Raw genomic sequence first — 14,782 nt, 5'->3', positions numbered from 1 at the left:
TTTTGCTCTGTGATATTTGACCATTGGCTGTGATTGACAGGGACTATTGAGTCCTCCATTGGTTATGAGTTGTCATCACATCGGACCGCCCTCTCTGTGATGACTCCCGGCCAGCACTGTGTTTGAAAAATTGTATGTGTGAGGGATTTCAGTTTGCATGTGTGTCTGTATGTGTGTGTGTGTGTGTGTGTGTGTGAGAGAGAGAGAGAGAGTGTGTGACTGACTAACCGGTGTCTTTCTATACATTCCCTCCAAAATACAAAAATCCCTCCTGAGGTACACACGCAGGCACACAGACACAGACACAGACACACACACACACACACACACACACACACACACACACACACACACACACACACACACACACACACACACACACACACACACACACACACACACACACACACACACACACACACACACACACACACACACACTATGATATGATACCACTTACATGTACAGGAACTCAGTCGCTTCTAGACCTGGTTCGACTCAAAGATCCTACACTCTGTGTGTGTGTGTGTGTGTGTGTGTGTGTGTGTGTGTGTGTGTGTGTGTGTGTGTGTGTGTGTGTGTGTGTGTGTGTGTGTTTGTGTGTGTGTGTGTGTGTGTGTGTGTGTGTGTGTGTGTGTGTGTGTGTGTGTGTGTGTGTGTGTGTGTGTGTTGCCACTGATGTGTGTATATGGCACTCATATTGCTTGTCTATGACATATGTATTGCTATGAATCTGTTTAACTGTGTTATAACTTATGCTGAAATCAAGAAGTAATGGAATCTACTTTTGTATCATTAGCCCCTATGCAATTAGATCATAAGCCCCCCCTACGCCAAGCATAAACACACACACACACACACACACACACACACACACACACACACACACACACACACACACACACACACACACACACACACACACACACACACACACACACACACACTATTACACTACTTCCCTCCACTGTCCTTGGCTGTCACCATTCCACCTTAATAAGCCTGTCGTACCCCAACTCCCCCCCATCCCAAACCGCCGTTCATCAGTACAGCACTCTACTCCCTTTAAAACCACTCACTTATTTTTATATTTCTGGACCCCGTTTAATATTATGTTACGGCCCGATTTTGATACCATCCCTTTTTTTGTGCCCCATTTTAATTTGTGAAAGTATTATGTTTGTAAGTCATCCAATGAATCCCCCACCCCCCCAATGCCGTTTATCATATGTTTGCTCCGCAATGCAATATGAACTCAATTTCATGTTGTTATACCCTTGTTATGCAATTCCACAACTATACTTTATCCTCTTGCCCACATCACCACTCTTTTGATGTCATCCCTTCATCATTCTTACCTCCATGTATTGTCACCCCATTTCAATCTGTTATGTTTGATTTGCATTTTGTGTAATGCCACCTGGTCCTCATCATTTTGTCCTTTGTGTAATATTATGTTTCGTCATTAAGCGCCCCCGTGTGGGGGGTTTGGGCATAGACCTCTCCCGTCACAGATGACAACTATGTTGTATCTACCTGTGAGGTGGTATTGGGGCCATAGTATTTAAATCAGAGTATTAAATGTCTATATTGTATACTAGAGATATATTTGTAATGGAGAGGGATGGGGAGGTTGCCCTAACTACCAAAGCCCTTTGACCTCTGACGACCAGAGGTCATGTGATACATAACGACCTTTTGACCTTTACTAACAAGACACTAACCCCTTGTTCAAGGCGCACGACACGTTTCAAAACATAGCAAGTTTTGGATAATCAAAATGGGAGCTGGGGCAAAAAGTTTCAAAAGCTAGTGGTGCAGTGGTTGAGCACGGGGCACACCTTTGTAGAGTCCTATAAAAAGTCAAAGATACTTTAAATGAAACGAGAAATATGTATAACTATATATAAATATATATGAAAAGAATTCTTGTTTGTACTCTAATCAAGATTATGTAATGTGTATGTATGTATGTATGTATGTGTGTTTTATCTCCTTCTGTTTATCTTGATTTGTTACATGTGTGTATGATGTCAAACATTTCAACAGGGAACTCTAATGACAGATTGGCTGGTTTTGTCACATGACTATTTGAACTGTGTTTTGATTGGCTGACTGGTGGTGTCCTGGCCAATGGGGTTGCCCCTGATGGTGGACCTGATTAAATGATCAGTGTTTTTATGCTTCATTTCAAAACTCCTCCTCTTCTCTATGTGTATGGGGGATGGGGGGGGGTGCTCCCATTTCAGTCTGGCTTCTTTCCTATATCCATATTCCCGTCCTGCCTTGTGCTTGTGGCCTTGTATGATGTGTCATTGACGACAGAAGTTTATTTCAATGTCTCGTAAAAGCGCAATTCAACGTCATTTTCTCATTTCTAATCGGGATGTTGAATGGGGAATAGTCTCCCAAAAGCTGTTTTGGCTAGTCTGATGGCAAGGAAACTTAATTATTTTCTACACGGAGGTGGGGGAGTCACTGCAGCTTTGGATAAAGGACCGTCTATGTGTGCAGGTCACTAGTTCCTCCCATTCTTCCCTGTTGCTTTTGACCTCATGACACCGGGCTCAACATTACTGCCGTGCAAAACAAGAACGCAGTAACTCAAAATGGTCGGAAAAAAAAAAAATCAGAGATGGGCTCTACAATACCTAATTTGTCTTGTGTCAAAAAATGGTGGTCCAACACTGTCCCGTTTGAGAGAAAAATCATTTTGAAAGTGCAAAATGACCCCAAAAAAGTTACTGCGGTGTTGTTGAGTTACTGCTGCACTTTCCAATGGGAATTAGTTTGAGAGTAGACAGTAATACTAGCCAAGAACACAGTAACTCCTGCAGTAACTCCATTTTGTGGCAGTAATACCAGCCAAGAATGCAGTAACTCTGTTTTTTTGTTGTTTTTTTGTGTGCATTTAATTTCTATCCTAAAAAAGCATTACCAGGAAGTGTCATCGCGCCATATAGGAAACTTTGAAAACTGCAAACTGAGAAAAAAGGCTTCAGAGTTACTGCGTTCTTAGATTGTAGGGCAGATTAGGTGGATTCGTTTTTCCGGAACAGCTACATCGGCATGCAGCCAGCAATGAACTCTGGATGAAAATGTTGCATGATGGTTAAACAGCTTGTCCAACGTAACAATTTTCAGTCATGTTGCGACGACGAGGTGACATGTCACATGGGGTCGTCCGATACAGGTTTTTTAATGGCCAATGCGATACCAATTTTTTTTCATCACCCTTGGCCGATACCCAATTTCAGATACCCGATATTTGGGGCCGATATGGGTTAAAAAAAGGTTAAAAAATGTCAAATATTCCAGGTCTCGAGTTAAAAATAAACATTCCTTTAACATTATCAAATTGAGGTAGAACTTGTAACATTTAAACACCCACTCTAACAATCAAGTAATGTCTAACAATCAAGTAATAAAAAAAGAAAGTGTCTTGGTGCTTTTAAAAAAACCTGAATGACATAAAATATTGGGCATCGGCCAAAACCACACGTGTATCGATACGATACACTTAAAATATCGGCCCGATATATAAATCGGTCTATCCTTACATGTCACATGGTGCCAAACTACCGCGGGATGAATGCGACTGCGGTTGGACCTTGCAACTCCTACAGTTGCTTATCCCCGTTGATGCTCGTCTGCAAGGGTCTGCATACCGCCTCCGAGGTCACGCGCCCATGAATTGGTTGGCCAACATTTCACTCACGTGTGCAGGAGCGTTGTCTCACACCCCTACAGAAGTTTGCACCTCACCCCTCGTTCGGCTCCTCCTCCCCACCTGTCCCCCCACACCTCACACGTGGTGTGCTAGTCAGGGGGGCAGGATTTGGCTAGTTAGGCTGAATTCGAAACGGGAGGCAGTGACTCGATGCCTCTCCTCCTACATAAACAGGTCACTGATCAGATAGGTGAAGTTAGCTGATGAGGCAGCCGTTACGAACGGCACTAACGAGGGCGCCGCCTTTTGCATTTGATGTTACGGCGATTCTATGGCGGGAGTTACGGCGATTCCATGGCGGAATCGTAAAATAGGCTATAAATAGATTTAGCGACAGCATATTTAGATACTACAATGTTGATTTATCCATTCGATTTTCAATATCTACATACATAAGTGTCAGAATAAAGAGTATGATAAGGTAGTAGCTTGGGTAGTAGCCATGTTTGTTTTTCAGGTTTCCGGTTGAGAGGGAGGTGGTGCACAGCATGTTGGGTACCAAGGCAGCGAAGTCAGCATCTGATGTATCCTCGAAATATCCTCGTTATGCCCACAAATGCAGTCAACTGCCGAGGGAGGAAATAAAGCAATTTTTCGTTTCGATCCACACTTCATGACTCGATGTCCAGTTAGCTCACTGGAAGGACAGCTGCCTTCCCTGTTTCGAATTGGGCCTTAGATTCGCCGATTAGCAAGGCACTTCCTCGTTCGTCTTTTTCACAAATTCTCATTTCCGACCCCACTTATGATTGGTGGGTGAGCAAGTTTAGTGTTGGGCACACAGGCACGTGCACAGCATAGTTGCCCACGGTGCCCGAGCAACTGCCCTTTTGCCCACCTTGGCTGATATTGCCCTTCCAAGGGAGGGGAAAATAATATGGCAATTATAATTTCATATTTCAATATCATTTGATTTCTTTATAATTCATAATTTTGATTGAAGTTTTGTACAATAAAGACTTCAGTCAGTCATACAAATTCATCAGACCCGTCGAGAATGGGCACGAGCGATGTGAGGTAGGCCTACGCAACAACTCCGGTGGGGAGGGAGAAGGCACGCGACAGGCGCTTGAGCGCCTATGAGACACGAAAGATTTTGAAGATGCCTGGGAGTCGGCTAGAGCCTGAAAGGTTGAAATGTAGCCTACACACAGTCTACATATTAGGGTACAAAATATGCTCACAATCAACCTCTCTAATACAATGTTGAGTTTAGAACTTTTAGTTATCATAAATCTGACAGCCAGCCAGCGCCACGTTTAGGTATCAAAAAACCCCGACAGCCAGCTGTAGCCTAGATATGCCTCGGAAAAATAGGCTAAGATTCCATGTCTCAACTGATTTGCTTTGTAATTCGTATTTTTGATTGAAGCTTCCTAAACTAAGTTTTCAAATTCAGATTCACCTGCACCTCGAGAGATAGGCAAAGGGAGGGGCAGCATGCGCGTTGAGGGGGGCACGCGCAGCTCTACATGGGAGGAAGCATGCATGCGACCAGGGCAGAGACACAAAATATGTTGAAGATGTCGTGGGAGTAGAGCGACTGCCCTGACGGCCTGAGGTGAGCTTGAAACATAGCAGACTACACAGTATTAAACTACATGATCACAATTAATGTCTCTTAACCCTCAAGCGACCGGCCTGTTTTTGCGACTAATCTGACCGAGCGGGGTCATTTATGACCCCAAGGAGTTTATATAGAAACACCACTATATAAATTATTTTTTGGGGTTCATTCAAATTTATTTACATCTTGCACATACTTGTCCCTCATCTAAAGCAAAAAATGTGAATTTGAACATTTTATTGCTTTGCTAAAAATTTGTCAAAATTACATACGTATATGCTAAATATGATGTATGCCCTCATTTGCATATGTAAACATCAAAATACAAAAAACATCAAATAATTTTTTTTCTTCTCTCATCATCAGTAATCAACTCAGAAAGTTTCATGGTGATATCTATCATTAACATTTTTAACCTATTCACTTGTAGTAGTGTTACCATAATAATACAGTATATTTATGCTAATTATGGAAATTGCTCAAAGTGAAACTTTGGGAAATCAAGCTAAATTCTATTCATTAGGCCCATAGATGATATTTCTGCAATAAAACTTTAGGGTATTCAACATTTCTGGGTTCATGAAATTACAAGATCAGAGAATATGGTAATTTACATAGACAAAACCTTGTCTCAAACATATAACCTTATGCACACTCAAAATTTCTCTGAAACTTTTTCTGGACATTGTAGCTGTGACGAGGTGTCTTCCATATGCATTAGAGCAAAGAAATGATTCAACTGATGCTTCAGCCTTTGTATAGCCATATAATAAGGAAAATTCTAAAAACGCCATTGATTTCTACACTGATGACTTGTTTCCTCCCTCTTTGTTCATCAGGATGACTTCCATTTCATATTCTCATCATGTGTCTAGGGCCACTGTGCCATTATATCAACAAATATGGAGCAATAACAGAGGAAATGCTACCTGGGTGCCCTCACAATATGCTTTGTTAGCTATCGCAGGGGTGCCCTATTTATTTATATAATATATTATATTTTAATACTATAAATATTTATATTATGAATATTTTAGGTCTGCTGACCATGGCCTGCCCCAAGACACAAAATACAAAAACCAGAGTTTGAAAATTACAACAACAATGGACATTATAATGTTGAGTATCTCATGGATCCTCTCGGGGTCATAAATGACCCCAGAGGTGTTTCGATTATAAATCCCATATAGATGGTCGAAATCTCACAAAAATCATTCACAACATGCACAACATATGTATTATGTATTGACAAACTCCTAGAAGGACAAGTTTTTCTGATGAAAATTGCAGAAATGGTATATGAAAATATGTGCCCGGGGTCATAAATGACCCCAGTCGGTCGCTTTAGGGTTAAAGCCGATGTCGAGTTTAGGACGTAGTGATCCTAAATAATCTGACAGCCGGTGGGCCACGTTCAGATATTGGGAAAAAACGACAGCCAGCTAGCTTGCAGTCAACGTTTTACATGGCTCAGGTTGTTTTGTGGAAGGCTAACCCAAATAAGAAACATGCAGATGATGACATGTTTTATCAAGCAAGAGAGAACTTAAGGGGGTTGGCTAGCTAAAGGAAGCACATCTCTGCAGAGTTGGCTGCAAAAAAATGAACAGGTGCAGTGAGGCAGAGAATCTTTTTCAGGATTGTAGAGGTTTGATCTTGGTGAGACCGCTAGGAAAGTGCTTTTTCTTACGCTGATATATTCTCCGACCCAAAGATAGGCCTACTGTTTCCACTGTCAATGTCCATGTAATTGAAATAAATCCACTCCACAACGTCTTAAAATGATAACTGACGTTTACTGTTCTTCTCAAGACACTTAGGCCTACAAAATGTGCATGAACTAAATAAAATATCTGTAATGAAAATAAAAGGTTAGGCTAAAGTCTGCGAGAAGCTCGGAGCTTCAGAGCAACAGATAAGAACTGGTCGCTCCCACGCCACGGTTCTTTGCGATCTGAAATGAAAGCCGGCTCGTCAATTCTTAAAGCGACAGTACACATTTTTAATATAGGCTACAAAAGGCCCAACAAATGACCTAAACCTGTGAATTCTTATTATTTTAGCTTTCCTATATAATATTCATCATTTTAATCATGGAATATGCCTATTAATGAAATTTCAAATTCAAATTAAATGATCTTTTTAACTTTTTAAGCTAGGCCTATTTCTATTTATTATAACTTAAAGTCTACTTTGGCTGCTACAAGGATTATAAAGATGACAGTGGGTTAATTGATTAAGCATCCTCATATTTAGCCTATTCATTATACTCATCATTTCATTTAATTTAAGATGAGGATGACTCAGAGCCACAGACCTCTGCACATAGGGCAGGTAGGCATAAGGCTGATCATCTCTGTGACTGATACAGGTTTAAAAACTAGCAAGGCTTTTTCTCATAATTTCATTTAATTTAGGGGCAGCCACATACCACACATGAGGAAATGTGGATCAGGAGACATTTAGGGCAGGCGGACATAAGGCTGATCATCTCTGATATGATTAATAGGTAGGCCTACATGTTTAAAAACTAACATGCTATATCATATGGTATTTTAATAATATGATATTAATAATTATGACAATAATATAGCACTTCTACTACTACTACTAAAAATAATAATGCCCATGGTGAAGTTTCCTAAAAATTCTGAAGGCCGCTCATTGTTGATGTGTTGTTTTTTTTGTTTTGTTTTTTTTTTGGGGGGGGGGAGGTGGTTACCCTTTCTTCAGGTTAGAGCAACTGCCCTTTAAGATTCCTGTGCACGTCCCTGACACAGACCTTTACAGGTATGTGGTTGGGCACCTCCATGAATCCAATGCCCGTATAACTTTCTAGTCAATCGTAAGTCAGTCAGTAACGTGGCACGTAATTGGCTGAGTAAACTGGCGGCAGAAATAACTCCATTTTGGAAGCTGAAAAAAATCGTTCAATTTTGGCTGAATTCACTAGCCTAGCATTTCCCATTGAAATGACTGGAGGCGGGACTTATTCACTCTCTCCAGTTCTTATACTACCTCCATGGTGCTAGTAGATCTTAGTGGTGCGAGCTCATCGTCTCGTGCACATTTGTGGCTGACTTTAAATGCACAGTGTTTAATACAGTACCACCCACGTGGTTAGTCAACATCAAAGTCGTATGCGCCTAGTGTTGATCAAAGACAACATTGAGGCAAACTGGTTCGACTTCCTCACACACACACACACACACACACACACACACACACACACACACACACACACACACACACACACACACACACACACACACACACACACACACACACACAAACATGGCAGTGACGCAGGTCATCCTCACATTCGTCAAACACACGCTTACACACAAGAGCTGATAAAGTGGTGCTGATGAGGGCAAGAGAATAAACACAGGACACACGAGCTGCTGATCTGAGACGTTTATTACAATAGGAATCACACACACACACACACACATACACACACACACACAGTGTGTGTCCACATCAGCCGATAAGAACTCAGTGCATTGAGCTAGAAAAGGGACATGGAGTGGAAAAAGTCAACGATGGAGGGCTACACACACACACACACACACACACACACACACACACACACACACACACACACACACACACACACACACACACACACACACACACACACACACACACACACGTACACAGGTGAAAGGCTGGGGGTTCACAGGTACAAAAAGCAGCATCGATTTGACTCTTCATCGTCATCATCATCATCACCATAATAGTTTAGCTCTACACTACAGATGGAATTATTTTTTCCCAAGACAGTCTGTGTGAAAGCAAAAGGAATGAAGCAACACACACACACACACACACACACACACACACACACACACACACACACACACACACACACACACACACACACACACACACACACACACACACACACACACACACACACACACACTCATCTCACAGTGGCTTCTGTCTGGTCCAGTTTTAAGTTTTCAGTTGTTGATATACAAACACGGGAACAACTGAAGGTTTAAGTATCGGGGAAAAAAATCCCACATTCAAACCATCCCAATACATCACTTTATATGATAACGAACACACACACACACACACGCAGTCACGCACGCACGCACACACACACACACACACACACACACACACACACACACACACACACACACACACACACACACACACACACACACACACACACACACACACACACACACACACACACACACACATACTTGCTGACTGGACCCCAAACACGGAACACCTTCAACACACACCACACCTGTCACCTTAAAATCCATACCACCTTAAACGAACACGTTTGCATTCAGTCTACTACTGTGGACCACCTTAAAAAAAAACCTGCTCACAATACTACCGAGAACCACCTTAAAAAAACAGACCACCTTAAAAACCTGTACACAGTACTATTGATTGTTCCGAAACACAACTGCAGCCTTCAGCCCACACATCCCGGCTGGCTGTGACATCACAATGGCATCACAAAGCTAAATGGAATGTCTGGCAATCTGTTGTCTTGGATACACCTTTAGGAATAAACAACAACAGATGGCAGTTGTCACAGTGATGCAAGGAGCGTTCCAAAGCCTAACTCGCCGCCTAGTGGTCAGCAGCAAAACTGCACAGCACCACAGCACAACACTATGAGGGGCTACACTGCTCCCAGTGGTCATATACAGAACTGCAGTCAGCCACAGGTATGTTGAGACCAGTTAGCAAGGCCAAATGTGTCTGATAGCTCACTGCAGTGAGTGAATAGAGACATTTAGTGATAACAAATGGCAACCTATCATTCTGATACACAAAGGACACACACGCACGCGCACACGCACACACACATACACAGATAAGACTGATTGATTTGGTCCCTTTTCAGTGGAATGATGACTGGCACACTAGTTACACACATACACACACGCACATGCACACACACATGCACTCACACCTGAATAAATTATAGAGGAGGAGGGTGTGTTGCACACACGCGCGCACACACACACACACACACACACACACACACACACACACACACACACACACACACACACACACACACACAAACACACACACACACACACACACAAACTAATTTTTAGTCCACAGGCACTGAGCTCTCTGACCAGCAGACACACACACACACACAAACACCCACACACGCACACACACACACGTGCACGGGCGCACACACACATACACACTGATCGTCCATACACAATCAAAGAACAAGTTTACATGGAGTAGATAAAATGATTCTCACTCATATCCTGCCTTAAAAGACTAGCAGTTGCTCTCTAAAATAGTAATAATTTGCTTTGTTTTCTCCTCTGTATCTGATCTAAAAATCTTGTTAGTAAAATTAAAAACTTTCTGGAATACAATAGCAATCCGTATACACATACATATTTATAATTCATATACTTCATGTGGTTTTACACGCATTCTCTCCCCTCGTCAGGTGAACCACACACCCGACTCTTGCGCCCCCCCACCCCCACTCAGAGCTGAAATGTACTGTAAGAGTGTGTGTGTGTGTGTGTGTGTGTGTGTGTGTGTGTGTGTGTGTGTGTGTGTGTGTGTGTGTGTGTGTGTGTGTGTGTGTGTGTGTGTGTGTGTGTGTGTGTGTGTTGTCTCTGTATTTGTGTGTGTTATATGATTATCATCAGCGTTGTGTGTGTCTGTGTGTGTGTATCTGTTGTTGCTGGTGCCATGTAGAGATTGCTAAAAAGATTGTGTGTGTGTGTGTGTGTGTGTGTGTGTGTGTGTGTGTGTGTGTGTGTGTGTGTGTGTGTGTGTGTGTGTGTGTGTGTGTAGGGCGGCAGGTCTAGAGGTTGCTGAAGAGCTCGTTCTTCTTACTCCAGTCCATCGGGGGCGCTCTCTTCTGCGAGCGCTTCTGGGCCGCCAACTCCTTCGCCTGTGCCAAGGACATGCCCAACGCGGGGATGGCAGGGGCGCCAGGGCCAGGGGCGAAGGCAGGAGCAGGGGACTCAGACACCTGGAGAGAGAGAGAGAGAGAGAGAGAGAGAGAGAGAGAGAGAGAGAGAGAGAGAGAGAGAGAGAGAGAGAGAGAGAGAGAGAGAGAGATATGACAAAGAGAGAGAGAAATGGGAGATGGGAGGAAGGAATTGAGATGAGAGAGAGATGGGGGGATGAGAGGAAAATAGAGAGATGAGAGGTGGGGAGAAAGAGAAAGAGAAGAGGGAGAAGAACAGAAGACAGAGAATGAGGATAGAGTCACTATTGTTAAGCGATATGTCAGAGCTATTCAATAGGCGGCCGGAGGGCCACATGCGGCCCAGATGCAGTCCACATGCGGCCCAGATGCAATCCACATGCGGCCCTGGCGTGGCCCCCAACTGTAGCAGTATACATTTCAGTTTTGATACTGCAGTACAACACATGATTTTCTTGTGAATCTCCCGCTTGTCTTGTGCATTAAGTTTTAGGTTAGAGGAACATGTTCAAAAATGGTAGACCACTGACTTGAATTTGATTTGTGTCATTTCTGTGTTAGTGAAGGCTGACAATGTGCAGCCCGACTTAAGTTCTTGGTTTCCAAATGTGGTCCAGATGAAATTCTAATTAAACAGCCCTGCTATATGTATTTTCATGTATGTACGGTATGTACTGTATGTATGTCTTTGTGAATTTGTGTGCTTACTGTATTATGTGTGAAGATGGTGTGGTGGGGTTGTGTTGGGGTGCTAGGAGTCTAGAGAGAGGTGTGTGTGTGTGTGTGTGTGTGTGTGTGTGTGTGTGTGTGTGTGTGTGTGTGTGTGTGTGTGTGTGTGTGTGTGTGTGTGTGTGTGTGTGTGTGTGTGTGTGTGTGTGTGTGTGTACCTCAGGGGGCGGTGTGTGTGTGGTCGGGGTGGACAGGGAGGCGTTAGACGAGGCATTGGACGGAGACGGGCTGATGGACACTTTAGGCTCCGCCTTCTCTGCTAGCTTCCCATTGGCCTATACACACACACATACACACACACACACAAACACACACACACACACACACACACCAGAAAACAAATATAACATGAACCTACGGTGATATCAAAATCGTACAACAAGTTATTGATATTAAAGGGACACTGTGCAGGAAATGGTCAAAAAAGGTACTGCAACTATGCTGCTCATTGAAACTGGGTTGCCTATTGCCAAATTTGATCTTTTCATGAAAGTTTACTAAGTAATAAACTAATATTTTCTAGTATGGCCCAAGTACAGTCAGTTTTACAGCTAAAAATGGCTATTTCTGGAAATTCAAAATGGCGGACCATGGAGAAGATCCCCCTTTTCATGTATGAAAAGTGCAATTTTTCCAGTCATAATGAACACTTTGAATTTGATGTCAGTGGTAAATATTCATGAAAAAGGTAACATTAGTGAATGGGTAACATGGATTCTGGAAATAATCAACAAAAAATCCCGCACAGTGTCCCTTTAAATACGTACAAATAGTGGACAAGTGAAATCATATGACGATCAAATATACGGTAAGTTCCAAACAAACACACAGATCAAAGCTCTATAGAAAGAAAACATTCAGAACAGTTCAAACACACACACAGACACACACAGACACACACAGACACACACACACACAGACACACACACACACACACACACACACACACACACACACACACACACACACACACACACACACACACACACACACAGGCAGGGCTGGACTGGCAATCTGGCAAACCGGGCAAAATCCTGGTGGGCAGACGCCCCTAGAGGGCCGGTGATGTCGTTTTTAAAAAATAACAATCACAAACGGATTTTTTTTAATTGTATTCTCTTGGAGCACAATCAAACCATATTCTGTAGGTAAAGACCTAGCAGCTCTCTCTCTCTCTCTCTCTCTCTCTCTCTCTCTCTCTCTCTCTCTCTCTCTCTCTCTCTCTCTCTCTCTCTCTCTCTCTCTCTCTCTCTCTCTCTCAGCTGTTATTTTATCCAGGACAATTAGAAATGATAAATGATTGAAGAATTTCTTTTGAATAAGCTTTTGATACAGTTTTATCTGTAGACTATTTTATATGTAGCCTACCACTTTCAGCACTGCTCATTTTGAAACTTCAGTATGTTAATGCTTTCTTAACATATTTGACACACTAAGTCATTGTGGTGATAGGCTACAGTTCATGATTTTCTTTCATCATTCAAGCTATTAAAGTAGCTTCCTTATGCAATGAGAGATGCATTTTGATAACAGGAAATTAACCCCTCTTCTAATGCACCTGTTAGAAGAAACCCTCAATTTAACATTGATCTAGGTCAATTTATGAGTAGGCTATACACTGAATACTATATTAATTTGAATATTTTGCAAGTGCTGCATACATTGTGATAAATAATCTATCTCCCTCTTCTCATCTAGTCAAACCAGGCCAGGATGAGGTTCAGTTAAGAGTAGGCCTAGATTACATTTGCTGTGAGTGTGGTCATCTATTGCATTTCTAAACCACTGCCCAAACTAAGATTCATTTTAAATAAATAGTTGATATAGTCAGCGCACATTTCCTGGTGTTTTCTGGTAGCTGAAAGAGAGATTCATGCATGAATATTGCGCCTTTTCGCATAGGCCGCTTGGTCAATAAGTAGTCGGATGTGCTCCGCTGATTATGAGGGGCCGGTCTGGGCCAAAAATGCCCGGGCCATTTTGTTCTCCCAGTCCAGGCCTGCACACAGGAGTGTGTGGGAAAGAGGATTCTCTGGTGCCACTTCACCAACTGTAATGACTAAAGCTGGTCACCAGGGGGAGCCGTGAGACTTGGTCATGAACAAACAACTCACTCATACAATCCAACTGAAATTCACACAACACACACCTCTTGAAGATGCCTCACAACAGTGCACAACACACACACACACACACACACACACACACACACACACACACACACACACACACACACACACACACACACACACACACACACACACACACACACACACACACACACACTCATACACTCGTACTAAAATAGTATTTCAGAAATACAGAATACAGACAACACACACGCACACGCACACGCACACACACACACACACACATACATTCATACGCTCTCAGCAGAAATAGGAAGGCAAAACCGCAAACTCAACACACAGCCAAAAATGCTGTTGGCCAAACGGCTGTGGGGTTATGTACGTGTCTGTAGGTGTGTCAGTGTTTCTGAGGACAGTGTGTGTGTGTGTGTGTGTGTGTGTGTGTGTGTGTGTGTGTGTGTGTGTGTGTGTGTGTGTGTGTGTGTGTGTGTGTGTGTGTGTGTGTGTGTGTGTGTGTGTGTGTGTGTGTGTGTGTGTGTCCTGCCAAGTCAATAGATTACCTGGTGGAGATTAAAAGATATAACTCTCCATGGGGCACCTCAGAAGACACACACACACACACACACACACACACACACACACACACACACACACACACACACACACACACACACACACACACACACACACACACACACACACACACA

General features: G+C 42.8%; 1 protein-coding gene across 1 annotated transcript in view; it reads right to left on the bottom strand.

Moving 5' to 3' along the window:
• Positions 1-11,127: 11,127 nt before the first annotated feature.
• Positions 11,128-14,782, bottom strand: part of nherf1b (NHERF family PDZ scaffold protein 1b) — a 54,409-nt gene continuing 50,754 nt past the window's right edge. The window contains exons 5-6 of the mRNA XM_063221508.1: positions 12,144-12,260; positions 11,128-11,298 (exon numbers count right to left, since the gene is read on the bottom strand). Of these exons, the coding sequence (XP_063077578.1) occupies positions 11,128-11,298; positions 12,144-12,260 (288 nt within the window). The remainder of the gene's footprint in view (positions 11,299-12,143; positions 12,261-14,782) is intronic.

The sequence above is a fragment of the Engraulis encrasicolus genome, chromosome 17, assembly GCF_034702125.1.
Source record: "Engraulis encrasicolus isolate BLACKSEA-1 chromosome 17, IST_EnEncr_1.0, whole genome shotgun sequence".
Taxonomy (NCBI): domain Eukaryota; kingdom Metazoa; phylum Chordata; class Actinopteri; order Clupeiformes; family Engraulidae; genus Engraulis; species Engraulis encrasicolus.
This window is presented reverse-complemented; position numbering and strand designations above follow the sequence as displayed.